The sequence below is a fragment of the Pleuronectes platessa genome, chromosome 10, assembly GCF_947347685.1.
Source record: "Pleuronectes platessa chromosome 10, fPlePla1.1, whole genome shotgun sequence".
In the NCBI taxonomy this organism is placed as follows: domain Eukaryota; kingdom Metazoa; phylum Chordata; class Actinopteri; order Pleuronectiformes; family Pleuronectidae; genus Pleuronectes; species Pleuronectes platessa.
The window spans coordinates 3,738,298-3,754,691 of NC_070635.1; the positions used below are offsets into that span (position 1 = coordinate 3,738,298).

General features: G+C 44.0%; 1 protein-coding gene across 2 annotated transcripts; it reads left to right on the plus strand.

The window, feature by feature from the left end:
• The first annotated feature begins 444 nt into the window (after window positions 1–444).
• On the plus strand, window positions 445–13,515 carry smg5 (SMG5 nonsense mediated mRNA decay factor). 2 transcript variants are annotated; one of them, XM_053432910.1, is made up of 22 exons: window positions 445–882; window positions 1,195–1,293; window positions 2,718–2,841; window positions 3,223–3,379; window positions 3,679–3,768; window positions 4,091–4,180; window positions 4,488–4,566; window positions 4,662–4,787; window positions 5,600–5,668; window positions 6,027–6,253; window positions 6,529–6,666; window positions 7,549–8,478; window positions 8,572–8,741; window positions 8,832–8,907; window positions 9,532–9,707; window positions 10,214–10,372; window positions 10,558–10,617; window positions 10,892–11,051; window positions 11,263–11,353; window positions 11,456–11,530; window positions 11,626–11,764; window positions 12,101–13,515. In XM_053432910.1, exons 1-22 carry the CDS (start codon window positions 818–820, stop codon window positions 12,182–12,184), a joined length of 3,384 nt encoding a protein of 1,127 aa, XP_053288885.1. In that variant the 5' UTR covers window positions 445–817; the 3' UTR covers window positions 12,185–13,515. The 2 variants fall into 2 exon arrangements, with proteins under 2 accessions (XP_053288885.1, XP_053288884.1); XM_053432909.1 differs by lacking the exon at window positions 12,101–13,515 and having other exon boundaries at window positions 11,626–12,055.
• The last annotated feature ends 2,879 nt before the right edge of the window (window positions 13,516–16,394 follow it).

The following is a 16,394-nucleotide window of genomic DNA, read 5'->3' on the forward strand; positions in this document are numbered from 1 at the left end:
GCCTTATCCAACTGGCTGGAAGTGAAGCGTCTATCCTTACCACAGTGCACAACATGCGCTCTCCACCGACCGCAACAGGCTCCAACGTGAGGGTGCTCGGGCCCGTCAGTGCTACAACGTAGCCCTAGTTTCTCATTGAATTTGTATGTATTTTAATTTTAATCATTATCAAACTGATTATTAATTATTATTATTAAATAATAATAGGGTAGGAGACAGTGGGAGCCCCTATTGAAATTGTAAGGATTATTATTATTATTTATAATTTTTTTCAGGCAAATTAATTTAACTTTGCAGAAAATTCGAAAGTGGGGAAAATGTATGTTTTTTGTTATTATTATTATTATTATTATTATTATTATTATTAATTTAGTCTTATTTCCCACATGTGGACCTGACGACCTTATTTTCGTGACTGCTCTGAAATCTCGCGATATCCAGGCGGTCGCTGCCTGAGAGGAGTAATGGCCGCCCTCGTAGCAATGGCTGGATCGGGGAACAACACAAGGAGCATCTCGGAGCGCTTCAGCTGACCGGGAGGAGCTTCAGTTACCCGGCACCCCCTCCAACCCGGGCCCCGGAGCGGATGGGTAGAGGGGGGTCTTGCCAAAGGACACGAGAACCGAAACGAGACTCGCAGGGAAGGGGAGGGAAGCTAACGCTGCCCGGGTAGCTAGCAGCTAGCCGGCTATCAACACGGTTGTCACTGCCGGGGGAGCCGAACCCGAGTGGCCGCGACAAGTGGGAGTGCGGAGGGCGGGAGGACGCGACGGACAGGCGCCGGAGCGTGGGAACAAACCACCGGATACCCGCGAACATGAGCGGACCGGGACAGGACAGCGAGCCAGAGGCGAAGGTCCTTCTCATCAAGCGGCTTTACAGGTAAGTTGGCGAGGCCGTTTTTTGGCCAAAGCTAGCCAAGGTGCTAATTGGACGTTATTGTGCTAGCTAACTTAGCCCTTTGCTACTAAAAGGAAACCCTCCGCTCCCTCCTCGGTTCCGCAGCAGGTCAGTGTGTCATGGTCGCTGTGATGTGGGTCATTCAGCTGCACCAGCCGCTGCTGTCTTTGTTCTGGAGAAATGAAACTGAGCTGCATGTGGCTGCTCGCGCCTGACGTCCCTCTTCTATCAACCTGTAAATGTTTAGCTTTGTCACTATGCTAATGTACTGTGTGTTTGCCAACCGTTACCCAGGGCTGTGGTGGAGTCCGTGCACAAACTGGATGTGATCATCGGCAGCAAAGCGTCCTACAGGGAGGTCTTCAAGCCGGAGAACATCAGCCTTCGCAACAAGTACGTCCAGCAGCGTGCATGAGAAACATCTGTCCATCTGTCCCCTGCACATCTGCATCAGTCTTCCTCAAATCACAGTGGCTCACTAATGTGGAGTTGGTCTATTGCCTGCATGTCTTATTGTGTGTCCACTTCAAATCCAACCCCAGTTTGTGACCCACTGGACAAACTAAAGACCCTTTTTAAGCTTTTATGACCTCTGAAGGTTTCCACAGGTTCTCCCCCTTCTCACATGTACCCCTCAGGTTAAAGAGGTATTCAGCTGCAACATGCAACTTCAACACTAGATACAACTCTACTCTACACACTGAACCTTTAACTGGAGACGTTTGAGAAACCTAGAAGGTCCTTTAGAAACACAGACGGATATTCTGATGATTTGGAAAGGTTCATCCTCAGATACCTAGATACACACATACCCTGTTTCTCTGCTTCAACAATTTCTCTCACAGGGTTTAACAAGGTGTAAAGTTCTCTATCCCTCAACAAGAGTAAGGACAAACCACCAACATAAAACCCTGTTAACAGGGGAAACGTAGAAACTTCCAGAGAGAGCCACATGTGAGGGATCCTCTCCCAGGGCGGACAGAACTGCAATAGAACAAACAAAAAGAGAAAGCACAGAAAGAGGAAGTATCACTTAAATGTGAGAAACAACCTAAAGTGTCTGCGCAGACAGAAACCGTAGATAGTATCTCATCCTGCTTAATCACTGTACAGCAATGTCAATTTCAGCCTACATCTGCATTCTACAATTTCCCTTGATGGCCCGGCAGTCAGGTCAAGACTGCAAGATGTAGAGTTTAATCAATGAGCAGATTCATCAGTTGGACTGATTATTTAAGAGCAGCTACTAAAAAAGATGCAAAACGTCTGCTTGTTTCAGCTTCTACAGTATTTTTTCTTCTTTGTCATAAACAGTACACAGAATATCTTTGTGTTTTGGATTGTTGGCGCAAATATAACGTTTTTAAATCATCACCCCAAGCTCTATGGGATGATTTTACACCAGTATTTAAAGGGTTTATCCATCAGTTTTCACATGCCTCCAAAACAGTTTAGTGTGAGAGCTGTGGTCATACTGGTACCTCAGACCAAGATGAGGTTGATGGTATTATCACGTTGTTTTTATTATCCTCTCTGGCATTGGAGAATAGCTGGTTGCACCTGGTAAACTGTCTACTGTGTGTATGTTAGCTCCACTGTCATTTTACAGTATTAAAGTGGAAAGCGTAAAAATAATCACACATGAGAACTTGAAACCAGCTTCAGAAAAATCCTGTTTCTCAGTTCCTGCGTAGCCCCGCCTCTTTGTGTGACACTCGGTTGACTCATTGGTCCACTTGTCAAACCGGTGATCCAACTTCCTCCCGAACTCAAGCATGTGAGTGAATCTGTGTTTCTGTGTGGGTTTTTTTTTTTAGGCTGAGGGAGCTTTGTGTAAAACTGATGTTTCTCCATCCTGTCGACTACGGCCGTAAGGCTGAGGAGCTGCTGTGGAGGAAGGTCTACTACGAGGTCATCCAGGTCATCAAGACCAACAAGAAGGTGAGTGGGGCTGGGGCTTTAGTGGTTGTTAGCTGGCTTGACACCATGTCTTCAACTTAAAGGTCAAATCTAACATGACATCGCCATTTGCTGGTCACTCGACTGTAAAGTGCCTCACAAAGTACAAAGAGTGTACATGTTATGCATTGGTTCACTCAGAGAAAAACTTATATCCCCAAAAAAATTTCACTTTTCTCTGCTATTGTACATTAATACTAATATCAAATGTAGTTAAATAATTTCTCAGCGGATTTGTTGTTTATAAACATGTTTGTTTACATTTTCTACGTACCTGTTCCACTACAAAAGTCTGACTAAGCTGTGCGTGCTGATCATCCCTTTTTAATATTTTAGTTTTTCTTTCTCTTCTCTTTGCTGTAGCACATCCATAGTCGCAGTGCTTTGGAGTGTGCGTACCGTACACATCTGATCGCCGGCGTGGGTTTCTACCAACACCTGCTGCTCTACATCCAGTCCCACTACCAGCTGGAGCTGCAGGAGTGCATCGACTGGACCCACGTCACAGATCCACTCATCGGTCAGTTGCGCAAATTCTTGCAGAGATGGAGAACAGACGAGTCGCAACTTATTATCTAATCACTAACTTAATGTTTGTTGGATGGATCTGTAACATTTACACGTATGGAACAGGCTGTCTGCTTGTTCAAATCTTAGAGACACATATGGATTCTGTGTCCAAAAATGGCGACTCTTATGTTGCTTTGCTGGAATTTAACCGTGTTCTGCTCTTGCATAACTCCAAAGCATTCTAGATAAGTGCATCAACAAAATGAAATGTATAACCAAAAAAATGCTTTGTGTAATTGTCCCTCGCAGGTCGAAAGAAGCCAGTGTCGGCCACCCCCAAGGAGATGGAATGGGCACAGATGGCCTGTCATCGCTGTCTGGTCTACCTCGGAGATTTAGGTAATAACAAGATAATAAAATATGCAGTGAACTCCTCTCTCTCTCTCTCGCCAGCTTGTAGAGTTGTGAGACAGCATGTGTGTCATTCAGCGTGGGAAGTTTTGGCTTCGGTATAACTGGCAGGCGGCTGTTTAGACTTATGAAATACAGAGATATTGGTATTTTGATTATACATTATTGAACTGAACATTGCTGGAGTTAAAATTCTGCATTTCTGTGCACTGACATTTCATAAACAGGTATTTTTCACCCATATAAAACCAAGTGTCCCTCTTAAAATCAATTTTTTGATTTTAACTTTGTAATGTTTCTTGCTCTGCAGCCCGTTACCAGAATGAACTTGCCGGAGTGGAGGCTGAGCAGCTGGCAGAGAGGTTTTACCATCAGGCCCTGTCTGTCATGCCACATGTGGGTGAGTGACTGTTATATAAAACCTCTGAACACTGAACTAATCACACACCATAGGATAATAAAAACACAAAGCAAACATGGTAAATTAAAATGTTCAATAGAGAAAGAAAGGACGTGAATCTATATCCATAATGTTTACACAACTGGAAGTAATTTAGCAAATACGTCGAGTTTTTTCAAAACTACTTAAAAGAATAGTTTGATATTTTGTTACAGATTGACCTTTGAGCATTACCTAATAATTCTCAGTCCACTTCAGGTAACTCAAAAATAAATATTAACTGGTTTCTTCGTCCACCTGTCTAAAGGAATGCCTTTTAATCAACTGGGAACACTGGCAGGGAGCAAGTTCTACAACGTTGAAGCGACCTACTACTACCTACGCTGGTGAAGAATGCTTATTTACCTTTACAAGTCATATTCGAAAATTACCAAATCTGATAAATTATGAGTCCTAACAGATATTTTCTTGTGTGCTTTAGCATCCAATCAGAATCCCCCTTCGAGGGCGCCTATGGCAACCTGAAGCGTCTGTTTGACAAAGCTGCCAAGATGTACCATCAAGTGAAGAAGCAGGAAATGAAGAAGCTGTCTCCATCCCGGCAAAGGTGAGAAAGAATTACAGGATATTTTTATAGAGTGATAGTTTGTTTATTCTTCTTGCCCTCATTAAATGCTCTCCCTTGTATTTTGGTTCCTAGTAAACCCACTCAGCCCAAATGTGTTTGAAACAAATTAAATTCGATTTCAAGAATAATGGCCATCCTTAAATAATGAGCCTCCCTGGTCAGCAGTGGAATCTCTGATGATCAGTCTGAAATAAACAGAATATTCTGACTTCACTGTTCTGCCACCCCAGAGTAATTTTTAATCTAGTCCCACTTGATATCTGGAGCCTTATGTAATTACCGACTTGTGTTCTCGCCTTTTTAATCACAAAGGCTCTCTAGCCGTTGATGGGATGAAGCAGAATCTTGCTGCAGATGGGATTAGATGATTGACGATCCCTGTGGGGAAATTAGTTTGTTTAAGGAGAGAATGTGGAATTGCTCAATGGGAATAAAAAACAAAAGAAGAGTGTCAAATAAACATTTCAGCAGATGATGCTTTGTTATTCTGGAAGTATAGATAATTTTTTTTTTCTCGTGGCTTTTCCATGCTGGTGTCCAAAAGTATTCCAGTGACACTTGAGTAGGATTACTCATTAAGCTGCACTGGGACTAATGGTTAATTAACAGTTTATTTACTGTCAGGATTATTTAAATCACTATTACGCCACGAGCAAATAATTAACTCCCCTGAGTTAGAGACATTCTTAACAATGCTTGAAAAATAGTATTTCTCTACTTTGGTCAAGAAAAAAAAGCTGAATTTGATTGATAAAAATATTGTCTATAAAATTGTATTTTTTTCTCAACAGATCTAAAGACATTAAGCGTCTCCTGGTGAGCTTCATGTATCTCCAGAGCCTCCTGCAGCCCAAGAACAGGTGAGGGTCTGCACCGTCACTCATCTCTACACCGTTTGTCTTCTGTTCTAGAACCAAAGTCTAAAGTGGAAATAAACCTTTTGATTCTATTTTTAATCTGTAATCATTTTATTGGTATTTAAAGGTGTTCCAGTGTCAAATATTTGAATTTGTTAACTATGAACCGACATGTCACAACATAGTGATTCCAAGTAAATTGTTTATATTGTATAAGAATAAATATTACATGCAGCAAAAATAAGCACATAATACAACCTTGTCAATCTTCTGTACATTCTCTCCTAAATCTGAATCTTAACATTGGTCATTGTTAAATTGTGTTTACTTCATTGCCTCACTGTGTTGTTTCCCACTGTAGTCTGATGGAGACGGAGCTGACGTCGCTCTGCCAGTCGGTGCTGGAGGACTTCAACCTGGTGATGTTCTACCTGCCGCCTCAACCACAGGGTGGCACCCGCCACTCCATCAGCGAGGAAGAGGAGGAGCAGCAGCACGCCGACAGCTCCTGCCCCGTGCTGCCTGACACCCTCGTCTTCAAGATGGTGGTCACTTGTCTGATGGTGGTGCACAGCCTGAAGAGGGGAGGTTGGTGTCCGCTCACTGATTACACTATTTGTATATTTTCAGTATGTCTGTGGGGACGTTGAAGGACAAACATCATATTAAGTTTATGCTGTTTTACTTAACAGATAAATGCATATAAATGGAACAAGCTAAATCACTGTATCCAACAGGCAACATGTTCTGAAACAATTAAGGAATACAAATCTGAAGAAGTACAGCTTTGAAATTTGATAACTACCTTAATTTAATCATTTATTGTCCGGGTTCTAACAGTTGTTGGTATGTTGTGTCATTAGGATCGAAGCAGTACAGTGCATCCATAGCTTTCACTCTGGCCCTGTTCTCCCACCTGGTGAACCACGTGAACATCCGGCTGCAGGCGGAACTGGAGGAAGCGGAGAGCCAGGTGCCTCCTCTTCAAACTGACGCCACAGGTGAGAGATGAAAACGCCGTCTACATATGCAGAGGCTTCAGATGTTCTCCGGGGTTTCTACTGAAAGAAAACAAATAGAATATACAAATATATGAAAAAGACGTGTCAGGAAACAGATGGAAGAACTTGGAAAGGGACCTCCGCAGCGGGTTTTATACGTTACGTCCTTCACCTGCATTCTGCGTCACTCGTCATCTAAAAGGTTTGGCGATTCAGCAATCTGTCCGGAGCTTCATTCTTCATTTGTGAAAGTCCTTACTGTGCGAACATTCAAGTTTGAAGATGGCAACAAACTGCTGTAACTGTAAAATTCTGGAGCTTCTTCAAGTAGTTGCATAGTTACTATAATCAACCTTGATGCGTGTCTCATACTATCCTGTGTTTGGCCCTTGTATTTGAGGGAAATATTGATCTGGAAAAGTCCTGGAAAGGTCATTTTGAGGTGATGTTTAAGTGGTGTGGGAACGCTGAACTACAAGATAGTTCTAAAAAGAAAATCCTCACAAGTCAGCACAATACAGGAATTCTCCCAGCCTGTGTCTCCTGCATAGATCAATGCATCAATCCCAATTCCTCCTCATCAGCAACATCTTTGAGGATTTAAGTGCAGCCCTTTGTGGTTTGAATTCTTTTGGGACAACTGCTGCAGGATGGGAAGTTTCCATCTCATTACAATGTTCTTGGCTCAGGTGGCTGTCAACAGCAATTTAAAGTTGAACATATGTATTGACTCTGTCTGACGAGCTCTTTTAAGAATAACCCTATTGAGAACATTTGATTTGTTATGTGAAATTTCTTTTTAGTAGAGAAAGGTTATGGAGTGTCTTTTAGAATCAAACTAAATGAAATCTTAAATATGTGAAATGTTATATTTTTGTCTAGATGAACCGGACAAAGATTTGGCAGCTCCACCGACGGAGCACTCTGAGGAGAAGCCTCTGCAGAATGGCTCTCTGGAGCAGGAAGATGATGAAGAGGAGGAGGCGGCGAAAGCTGCAGATGGCTGTGAAAGGGTCGGTGCCAAAAAGGAAAGCAGCGTGGAGGAACAGCGCAAGTCAGAGGAAGACAAACAGAGGCAGAAGAAGAAGTACACTCGTCTGTCTCGACTCCGCCGACGCCGCGTTGCCCGCAAGGACGCTCGAGGAGAGGACGAGAGCGACCTAAGCGAAGGCTTTGAGAGTGAAGATGAAGAAGACGATGAAGAAGAGAAGGGTGGCGGTGCTGATTCAACAGGTGGCACTGTGACAGGAACCGCCCTCAATTCTTCCACTGTCAGGAAGGAGGCTAAGAAAGGCCCCCAGGTTGAGGAGGGGAGCTGGGGCAGCGGCTCAGAGGAGGAGGAGGAAGGAGGAACGGCGTTTGATGTGGAGACGGACTCGGACATGAACAGCCAGGAGTCTCGATCTGATTTGGAAGACATTGAAGACGCAGAGAGCGCAGACAACTTGGAGGCTCAGGCCCAGGAGCACCAGGAGGAGGAGGAAGACCAAGAGCCACCCAAGGAAGAAGGAGGCGACAGGGACGCTGATACTCCTCCCACCACCAACGGGCCCCTCATTCCCAGTGACTCCAGCATTAGCAGTAACCTCCAGGCCATGTCCTCGCAGCTATTCCAGTCCAAGCGCTGCTTCCGGCTGGCACCGACCTTCAGCAACATGTTGTTGAGACCTCAAGCTTCATCTTCCTCGGGTAATCCCACCCCTACTGACGCTTCTGCTCCCCCCTCGCAAGAGACTCCTCCCCCTCCTCCTCCTGCTGGAGAATCCCCCTGTGACATGAACCCTGGTACTGCCAACGGAACCAATGAACATGGTATCCTGCTTTTCATTGTATATTTAACCTTTAGCTTTCCTGTGCCAATGAAAGATATTGTTTGCTTAATTTTTGTTTCACCTTTTCCCTCAGACCTGGACTCTGATTCAGAGGATAGTCAGCACAGCGCTCCGTCAGTGCATAGCGAGAAAACCCTCTTGGAGAAGCTGGAGATCTTGACCAATCAGGGGTTGATCCAAGTGGTGAAAGTGTTCATTGACTGGCTAAGGACCAACACTGATATTATCCTCATGTGTGCGCAGGTAAGGGAGCAGCACCTCCTGCTTTGAACGTGAATCTCCGGCGACTCAGCTGTTTATTTATCCAACTGTGATCCACTGTTTTCTCTGCAGAGTTCTCAGAGTCTGTGGAACCGACTGTCTGTGCTGCTCAACCTGCTTCCAGATGGCAGCAAGATGCTCGAGGCTGGTGAGTTCCTGGTACACTGCTCTGTGTAGAGATTTATACGTTGTCAGAACAGCAGTCAGGGATTCTAGCTCACTGGGTCCGTATTACAAAATATTTGCATTGTTGATACTGGAAAAAACTGTTTCCTATCCTGAATCTCTTTTTAATATTTGGCTGTGTGGCTTTTGCTCCAATTCAGACTCGACAAACCTTCAGACATACACAAAACTGTTGGTTTTTATATCCTTGTACACACGTGTGTAGACTTAATTACCAATACAAATTTGTATTTACTGAATTTCTAATTAACTCAGGTGAGATTTCATTCACCTGTGTATTACACCTTTCTTTGTTCCTTCAGTCTGCCCCTGTAAATTCCATGTTTGTATTTTTTTTTAACTAATATCGTTTTAGAATTTGTCCTGAAACGATATTGTGTATCTGTGCAGGTACTTTCTACCTTGTTTACCTTTACTAATTTCTTTATATATATTTGTTCATGTAGTAGTTGTTAGTTTATGTATTGTGTTCACATCAGCTCTGATCTCTTCCGTGTTCTGCTGACTCACTTTACATCTTTCACACTGAATATTTCTCCTCGTGTGATTGTCTTCCTCTGAATCTCGTTCCATGTGTGTTTCACAGAGCTTGGTCTGAATGCAGAGGTGACACAGCTGTTAAGTGAGTGTGAGCAGCCCGGGCTGGTCCAGAGTCTGCTGCTGCCCGAGGACTTGGCTCTGCGACACCTGCCTGCGCTCAGCGTCGCTCACCGTCGCCTCGACTTTACTCACCGCAACCCGTCCCTCAGCCCCCTGCAGGAGGTAAGAACTCACAGGACTCGGCTTTTATAGATTCTCTTTATAAATTCTAGTGCCGTTAGTCTGTGGTGATTGTCCAGTTTGTTATATAAACATATATTTATAAGGCTTCAACTAACATTTCCAACAGATTTATTCAAATCGGCTCAACTATTGCGGCTGGAGGTGCAGTGATTAGTGGATCAACAGATAATTAACAGCTATTTTCATCATCAGTTAATCGTTTAAGCTGCTTTTCTTTGTCTAATTTAATAGAGAACTAAATATTTTAGGTTTTGGTCTGTTGGACATGCAGAAAAAAAACAGTTTGTTAACATCACCTTTGTACGTTAAGTCAAAAACAATTTATAAATGTATTTATCGATCAAGAAAATATTCTGCAAATACATTGATGATGAAATAATTGTTTGCTGAAACCCTGATTATAACTGTTTTGCTAGAATAAATACAAGTTGTTCAAGCTGTTCTTAAAATAATAAAATCATTCTCTTCCGTCTCTCTCTCCTCAGTGTGTCGTGCGAGTTTGTTGCATTCGTAGCTTCGGCCACTTCCTGACAAATCTCCAGGGCAACGTGCTGCACTTCAACCCGGAGGCGGGAATCTTCACCAGCATCAGCCAATCGGAGCAGGACAACCTGGTGCAGCAGGCAAAGGCCCAGTTCCGAATGGTGAGTGACGTCTGAACAGAGCCACCACAGGGGGCCTGCAACTGTAGAAATGTGTTATGTAACTTTTGACTTAAATAACTGTGATTGATGTTTAATGAATGAGCTGGAACCAAAAGACGTTTTACATGTGTTTAAAGCAAGAACACTGGATGTTGACTTTCTGTTCTTCATCTTGATTTGTCCAGGCCGAGGAGGAGGCTCGTCGAAATCGCTTGATGAGGGACATGGCTCAGCTTCGACTCCAGGTTAATACATCCTCACTCTTTGTTCACTTCTGGGTTTACATTTGAAACTGAGCAGTAACACAGCATAGGCACAGTTGTGTGTCTGTCATCACACTCGGCATACATTTGAGAGATGTTGAAAAACTTTTATTTTATTCAATATACATTTCTGTGTGTGGTGTAATCCACCCAGGATCCATCTCACTTAAGTTAGAGGCTGTAGCAGAAGCCTCATATCTCACATTTATCAGCCATCATCAGCTGCTGAGTTTCTATGTCTGTCCGATCCTTGCAGTTGGAGGTGTCGCAGCTAGAGGGCAGCCTCCAGCAGCCCAAGGCCCAGTCGTCCATGTCTCCGTACCTGGTGCCAGACGCAGCTGCTCTCTGCCACCACCTGAACCTCATCCGCCAGCTGGCCGGCAGCGGCTGCTTCATTATCATCATCCCGCGGACAGGTCAGTGACTCCTCCCCTGTCTGTGCTGAGCAGCAGGAGAGGGTGATGTGTTTGCTTAATGTGTGTTTACAATCACTGCAATGATGAGGCCCTGAATGAACGTTTTCTACATTAGAACACATTTTAAATAAGCATTTGTAGTTCCAGCTTTGAATGTAATGACCTGTTCACAAACACCTGCTCAGGTACTTAACCTTTTTCTGTGTTGTAGTAATTGACGGACTCGACCGACTGAAGAAGGAAATTCCCGGCGCGAGGGATGGGATCCGCTTCCTGGAGTCTGAATTCCGCAAAGGCAACAGGTTTGTTTCTGTGCTCCTCACTTCTTACCTCAGTTTCTTGTCATATCTTGTCATATCTCTCTGCTTGAGGTTTTCTTAAATGTTCTTGATGTTTTTCTTCAGGTACATACGTTGCCAGAAGGAGTCTGGTCGAAGTTTTGAAAGAGACAAATTGAAACGGCAGGACATGGAAGCCTGGTAAATAAAAACTTGCTCGCCGCTCTCCTGTTTGTTCTTCTAACACTTTTCACTGTATGATTTAGACTCTGACTGGTCCTCCTCCGTATTTGCAGGCATCTGTACAAGATGGTGGACAGCTGTCGTCAGTTAACAGTCTCCCAGAACAACGGAGATGAAGACACAGCCGGCATGGTGACGATCCTCACCGGCCAGCAGGTGGAGGAGCTCTGCAGTCAGTCAGCCGCCATGAAGGTCAGTCACTCCACGGTCATCTACCATCAAACCCAAACACACTTAAACTTCAGCTTCTGCAGTGATGTCCTCATTGTGATAGTTTAAAGTATTAAAGGAAGTTATTGTACTTCCGAAAATAAGTTTATGATGTAGCATCTGATTTAATGAGGAGAGGAGAGAGGGACCTTAGTTTTAAACACAGGTAGTTCAGACCTGAGTCCTCTTTGTTTCTAACATTTGTATCGGCTGTAAAGAATAAACAATCACTGAATACTATGAAAATATTGAGTGAATGTTTTTTATTTCATCTGGAACCATTTGCAAGTTTGTGTGTGTTCTCTCTCTTTCTCTCAGGCGGCGGTGACGGCGGCGAGCTCGGCGGGCATGGAGCTGAAGAACATCGTGGAGTTCTACCGGCAGTGGAAGGAGATCGGCTGAGAGGACTTGGGGGGGGCAGCTGTCGGTGCTGCGAATAGCTGAATCGATCACAACACTCGCTCCCTCTCTCTCTCCCACTCTTTTGCTCTGTGTGTATCTGCGTCTCCAAAAGGAAAAAAAAAACAACAAAAGAAAGATGGATCGAAGGAAAAGAGTCAAAGCTTAGAGAGCTGGAAAAGAAAATTCCGCGGAGTAAAAAAATAAATAATACGGCAGAGACACGCGGGCGAACCGGCGCGATAAGATAAAGAACAGCAGATCTCCCACTTCCAATCCTAAACATAAAGAGTGACCCCTAGTGGCCGGGGTGAGGAAACAGTGGGGGGATGCTACACAACTTTGAAGTGCCCCTGGTTCACACCCTAACCAGGAATACACTGTAAATGTTAGCAAACGAGTACATACGTGTCGAGAGAGAAACCGCGCACACACATCAACACACGCTCAGATGATCCATATAGATATTTAGAGCCGTGGTTTGGATTTCTGTTCCCTCCTCCCCTTCCCTTCAGTCTGTATTTGAGAAACAGGGTCATGAATGTGCGGGTCTGGCGGGGCTGCGTTTCGTAAAGTCGGGGGTTGTATGAAGTCGGCTTGGAGCTCGAGGACACACACACTCTGTCCACCTGACATGAGGTCTCGAGCCGTCAAAAACAAACCGGGGGTCTCGTAGCTCAAAGGCCGGAGAGGTTGAGGAAGACAGACGTACACCTCTTCGGAATCGGTTTCTTTCCTACGTGGCTTTTTAAAAATAATTAGGTTTTGTTATTTTTCTTTCTTTGCAGTGTACCTTTTGTGACCAGTGATGTATGTATCGTGCTATCTCTGTCTGAGAAGAGAAAAGGAATTAAAAAAACACGACAGGCTCCGCCCTGTCGAAGGTTTTAATTTGGATTTTATTTTTGTACCCAAATGATGTTTATTTTGCTTTTTGTAAGCCAAATTTGAACGACGTATGGAAGAATGTTTAAGGGAAATTGAAAGGGTCGTTTTTTCGTCAGATCGGAAGAAGGAAATCTTGAATTCTGATTTATTTATCATGGTGTCATGTTGGAGGGAGGCGGGAGGGAGGGAGGAGCCGAGGGAGGGGGGAGGAGCCGAGGAGCTTCATGTTGTAGCTCGTCATCACGGACACTCTGAAGAGAGAGGGCCGGCTGAGTTTCCCTGAGGAATGTGGGTTGTGTTTGGACCCCTGTAAACTCCTAAATGTATCCCATCTACATCACCATCTCCATAGTGACTGTCCCATGATGCACAGTGCAAAAATTAAAACCAGTATATGTGTGTGTGGCCATGCATTGAACAATAAAAAGAAACTCATAAGATGCTGACTTGTTTGTGCTCATCGTTTCTCTGTGCTGCTCGACCTCCGGTTGTTTAATGTTCCTGTGGCTGTGGGGGGGGGGGGAGCAGCTGCCTGTGTGTCGACTTGTTTCCCGATAAACTGACCAGAGCAAATTATTCAGCTGTGATGATAGTTTGTAATCAGGTGATGTGGTAATGTATTAAAAGTTGTTAAAATGTGCTAGAATCATAACTTTCCATTTCCTGAAGATCACACATTACGGTCTTATTATGAACATGAGTAGAGTTCACAGTGAATAAACATAATTTTAATTTAAATTAAATATTAAAATAATTGTGTAATAGAAAAGGTAAAGTCTGAATATTAACAAAGATGAATTTCACTATTTACCATTTATACCAAATGGGGTTTGACAGTTGTAGCCGTTAAATAAGTGGATCGTGAAATGAGAAATAATAATTTACTAGTTTACTAGTTTTAAAATCATTTTACCTACAGACAGATCAGGATTATCAACAGATGTTTAGTCTAAGTGTGAAAAGGAAGTGCAATACAGCAGGAAATTATTTATTAAAAAACACTGATTCACCATGTGATATTATATAATGAAAGTAAATCCATACCCCAGTACTTGTATAAATCGGTATTTGCACCTTTTCTGTGTTTTACATGATGAAAAACTGATCATCTCTGGGACTCCAGGTCTCCAGGACTGTTGAAATGTCTCCCATTGGAATAAACTGGGGCAGTGATTTTCACTATTTCCAGAAAGATTATTCGATTGCAACACATTCAGCCGCAGCTCCACACACTAATCCTGAATCTCAAATCCTCACAGTGAACTTCTCATAAACCCTCTCACCTCCACACCTTTGTCCCGACCGACACCCCGTCTCTGCCTCTTCTATAAAACTAGGTCTCCATGTGCCATTCTTTCTTTCTCTCCCCCCCTCTCCCTCTCTTGTGTCCCCATGGCCACGTGCCCATCACTAGCCCGAGCGCACAGAATAACCAATCCCCTGGCAGCAGGGTCAGTGTCACCCCAGCAGTGGATGGTTGCCACTTGTGCTGGCCCAGTTTTTGTGTGTTTTTTTTTTTCCTGCCGGGCAAGGGGGTTGGGGAAAAAACCTCAGTGACCCAAGACAAGCCTCTTCCTGGGAGCCCCAGTGAAGCTGTGGGGCTGCAGGGACCTCGCAGTGGACGGACTGGGCTGCTGGGACAGGATGAGAGGTTCAAACTTAACCCACTAGTTAGTTCTGTAGTTTCAAAAGTGCCTGTGATCTGTGTGAGAAATGTCCATGCAGGGGTCTGTGCTGGCTGTGGGGAAGTGCCTCGCCTGCTTGGAGTTTATGTGTAAGTAGCTGCCTTTTTTTGGGGGGGGGGGGGGTGCACACCAGTCCTTCTCTTGCACAAATGAAAACATTTACAAATGTTGACGCCACCCATGTTTGCTCTCATGCTGGTGATGCCGCAGCTCCTGTCCTCCCGGCCTCGTCTCCTCCGTGGGGAAACACAAGCTTTCAGCCACGTCCAGGGGAGGAGAGGGGAGAGTCGGGGCCCCTCGGGCTGGGATTTCAACACTGGAGGATCCAGCAGTGTTTTTATTCGGTTACAGCAGGAATGTGCAGAGGCAGAGGAAGAAAGGAGGAGGCGAGGGGCGAGCGGGGGGTTGTTTGGTGGAACAGGGAAACTGGGAAGTAAGAATGGAAGTTTTCTTTTTTTATTCCCAGAGGATGAAAAACTCTCTGGATTTGCTTGATTCATGGTTTGCGTTGATCTGATCGGACACATGAAGCCAGAAGGTCAGCGTGTGTTTCTGAGTCCCGGTGTCACGTATGAGCTCAGCAGCAGTTTCTCATCACCATCACAACGACTGCTTCTCTTTCTAAGAACTGAAGGTTTCAGTAAACCCACTCCTCCTCTTCCTCTCACAGAGACCCTCCGAGATTTTACTCAGTAAGTCACTCCCACTTACGGGAACTGAATGTGCTGAGGAATACTCAGGAACATTACATTCACGTTTCCTCACTTCAGAAAAAAAACTAAAACACTTCCATAAAACAGGGGATTGAACAAACGTTGTGTTCATGATGCTGTGTACACAAGATGAATACTTTATCTATTTCAATCCTTTTTATAGTTGTCAAATCTTTCAAACTCTTTCTCTTCATATTCTCTCACCTTTAGTGAAGCTGTTTGTGTTAAAGTCATCCACAGTAACTTTTCTTAGTTTTCCTTATACCTCTCAAATTTGCTTACAGTTATAATCTCAATAATAGTTTTGACATTTTACCTTCAAACCATGAAATTAACTTATAAGTAAGATGCAGTGATGATGTAAATCTGGCTCCACAATGAGCAACTATAACATAAAAATACTGCAATCGTAATGAAAATATACGATAATATATTGTTTATTGGTGTTTTAATTGGATATTATTACTTTGAATTGAAAATATTTTTTCTTCAGTTTTAGAATTTAAAATTAGCTTGGTGGAAACGTGCCATTCAAAAGCAGTGACTCGTTGTAACATCAACATTGACTCACAAGCAGTGACTCCAAGTTCCAGTTGTAATCTGATCATGTAAACAAAGTGTGGAAACGTGTCCGGAAGCAGACCCGGGCCGTGGAGGTCTCTGACCCTCCAGGAAGTCGTAGTAAAAATACCTTTTGTGCGACACTGCTCAGAGTTTGCATGAAAACAAACAAGGTCGTGTGCGGGGACGTGATTTTATGGAAAGTTGTGTTGACATGGAAACAGGATGTCCTCTCTGGTTGGTGTTTGGACAAAGCAGCGTCCCCCCCCCCCCCCCCCCAGGTCCACGTGAAGCCTCCTCTGCCACAAACTCCTGTGAGTGAAGGAGTTGCTCAAAGGCGACGGTGCTTCCTGTCACCTTGAGGAG

Bases quoted from the DNA above. Each gene is read 5' to 3' on its own strand.
- smg5 (XM_053432909.1), top strand. From the start codon at position 818: ATGAGCGGACCGGGACAGGACAGCGAGCCAGAGGCGAAGGTCCTTCTC. The intron at 1,294-2,717 runs GTACGTCCAGCA...TTTTTTTTTTAG, and splicing joins AACATCAGCCTTCGCAACAA to GCTGAGGGAGCTTTGTGTAA. The intron at 4,181-4,487 runs GTGAGTGACTGT...ACCTGTCTAAAG, and splicing joins GTCTGTCATGCCACATGTGG to GAATGCCTTTTAATCAACTG.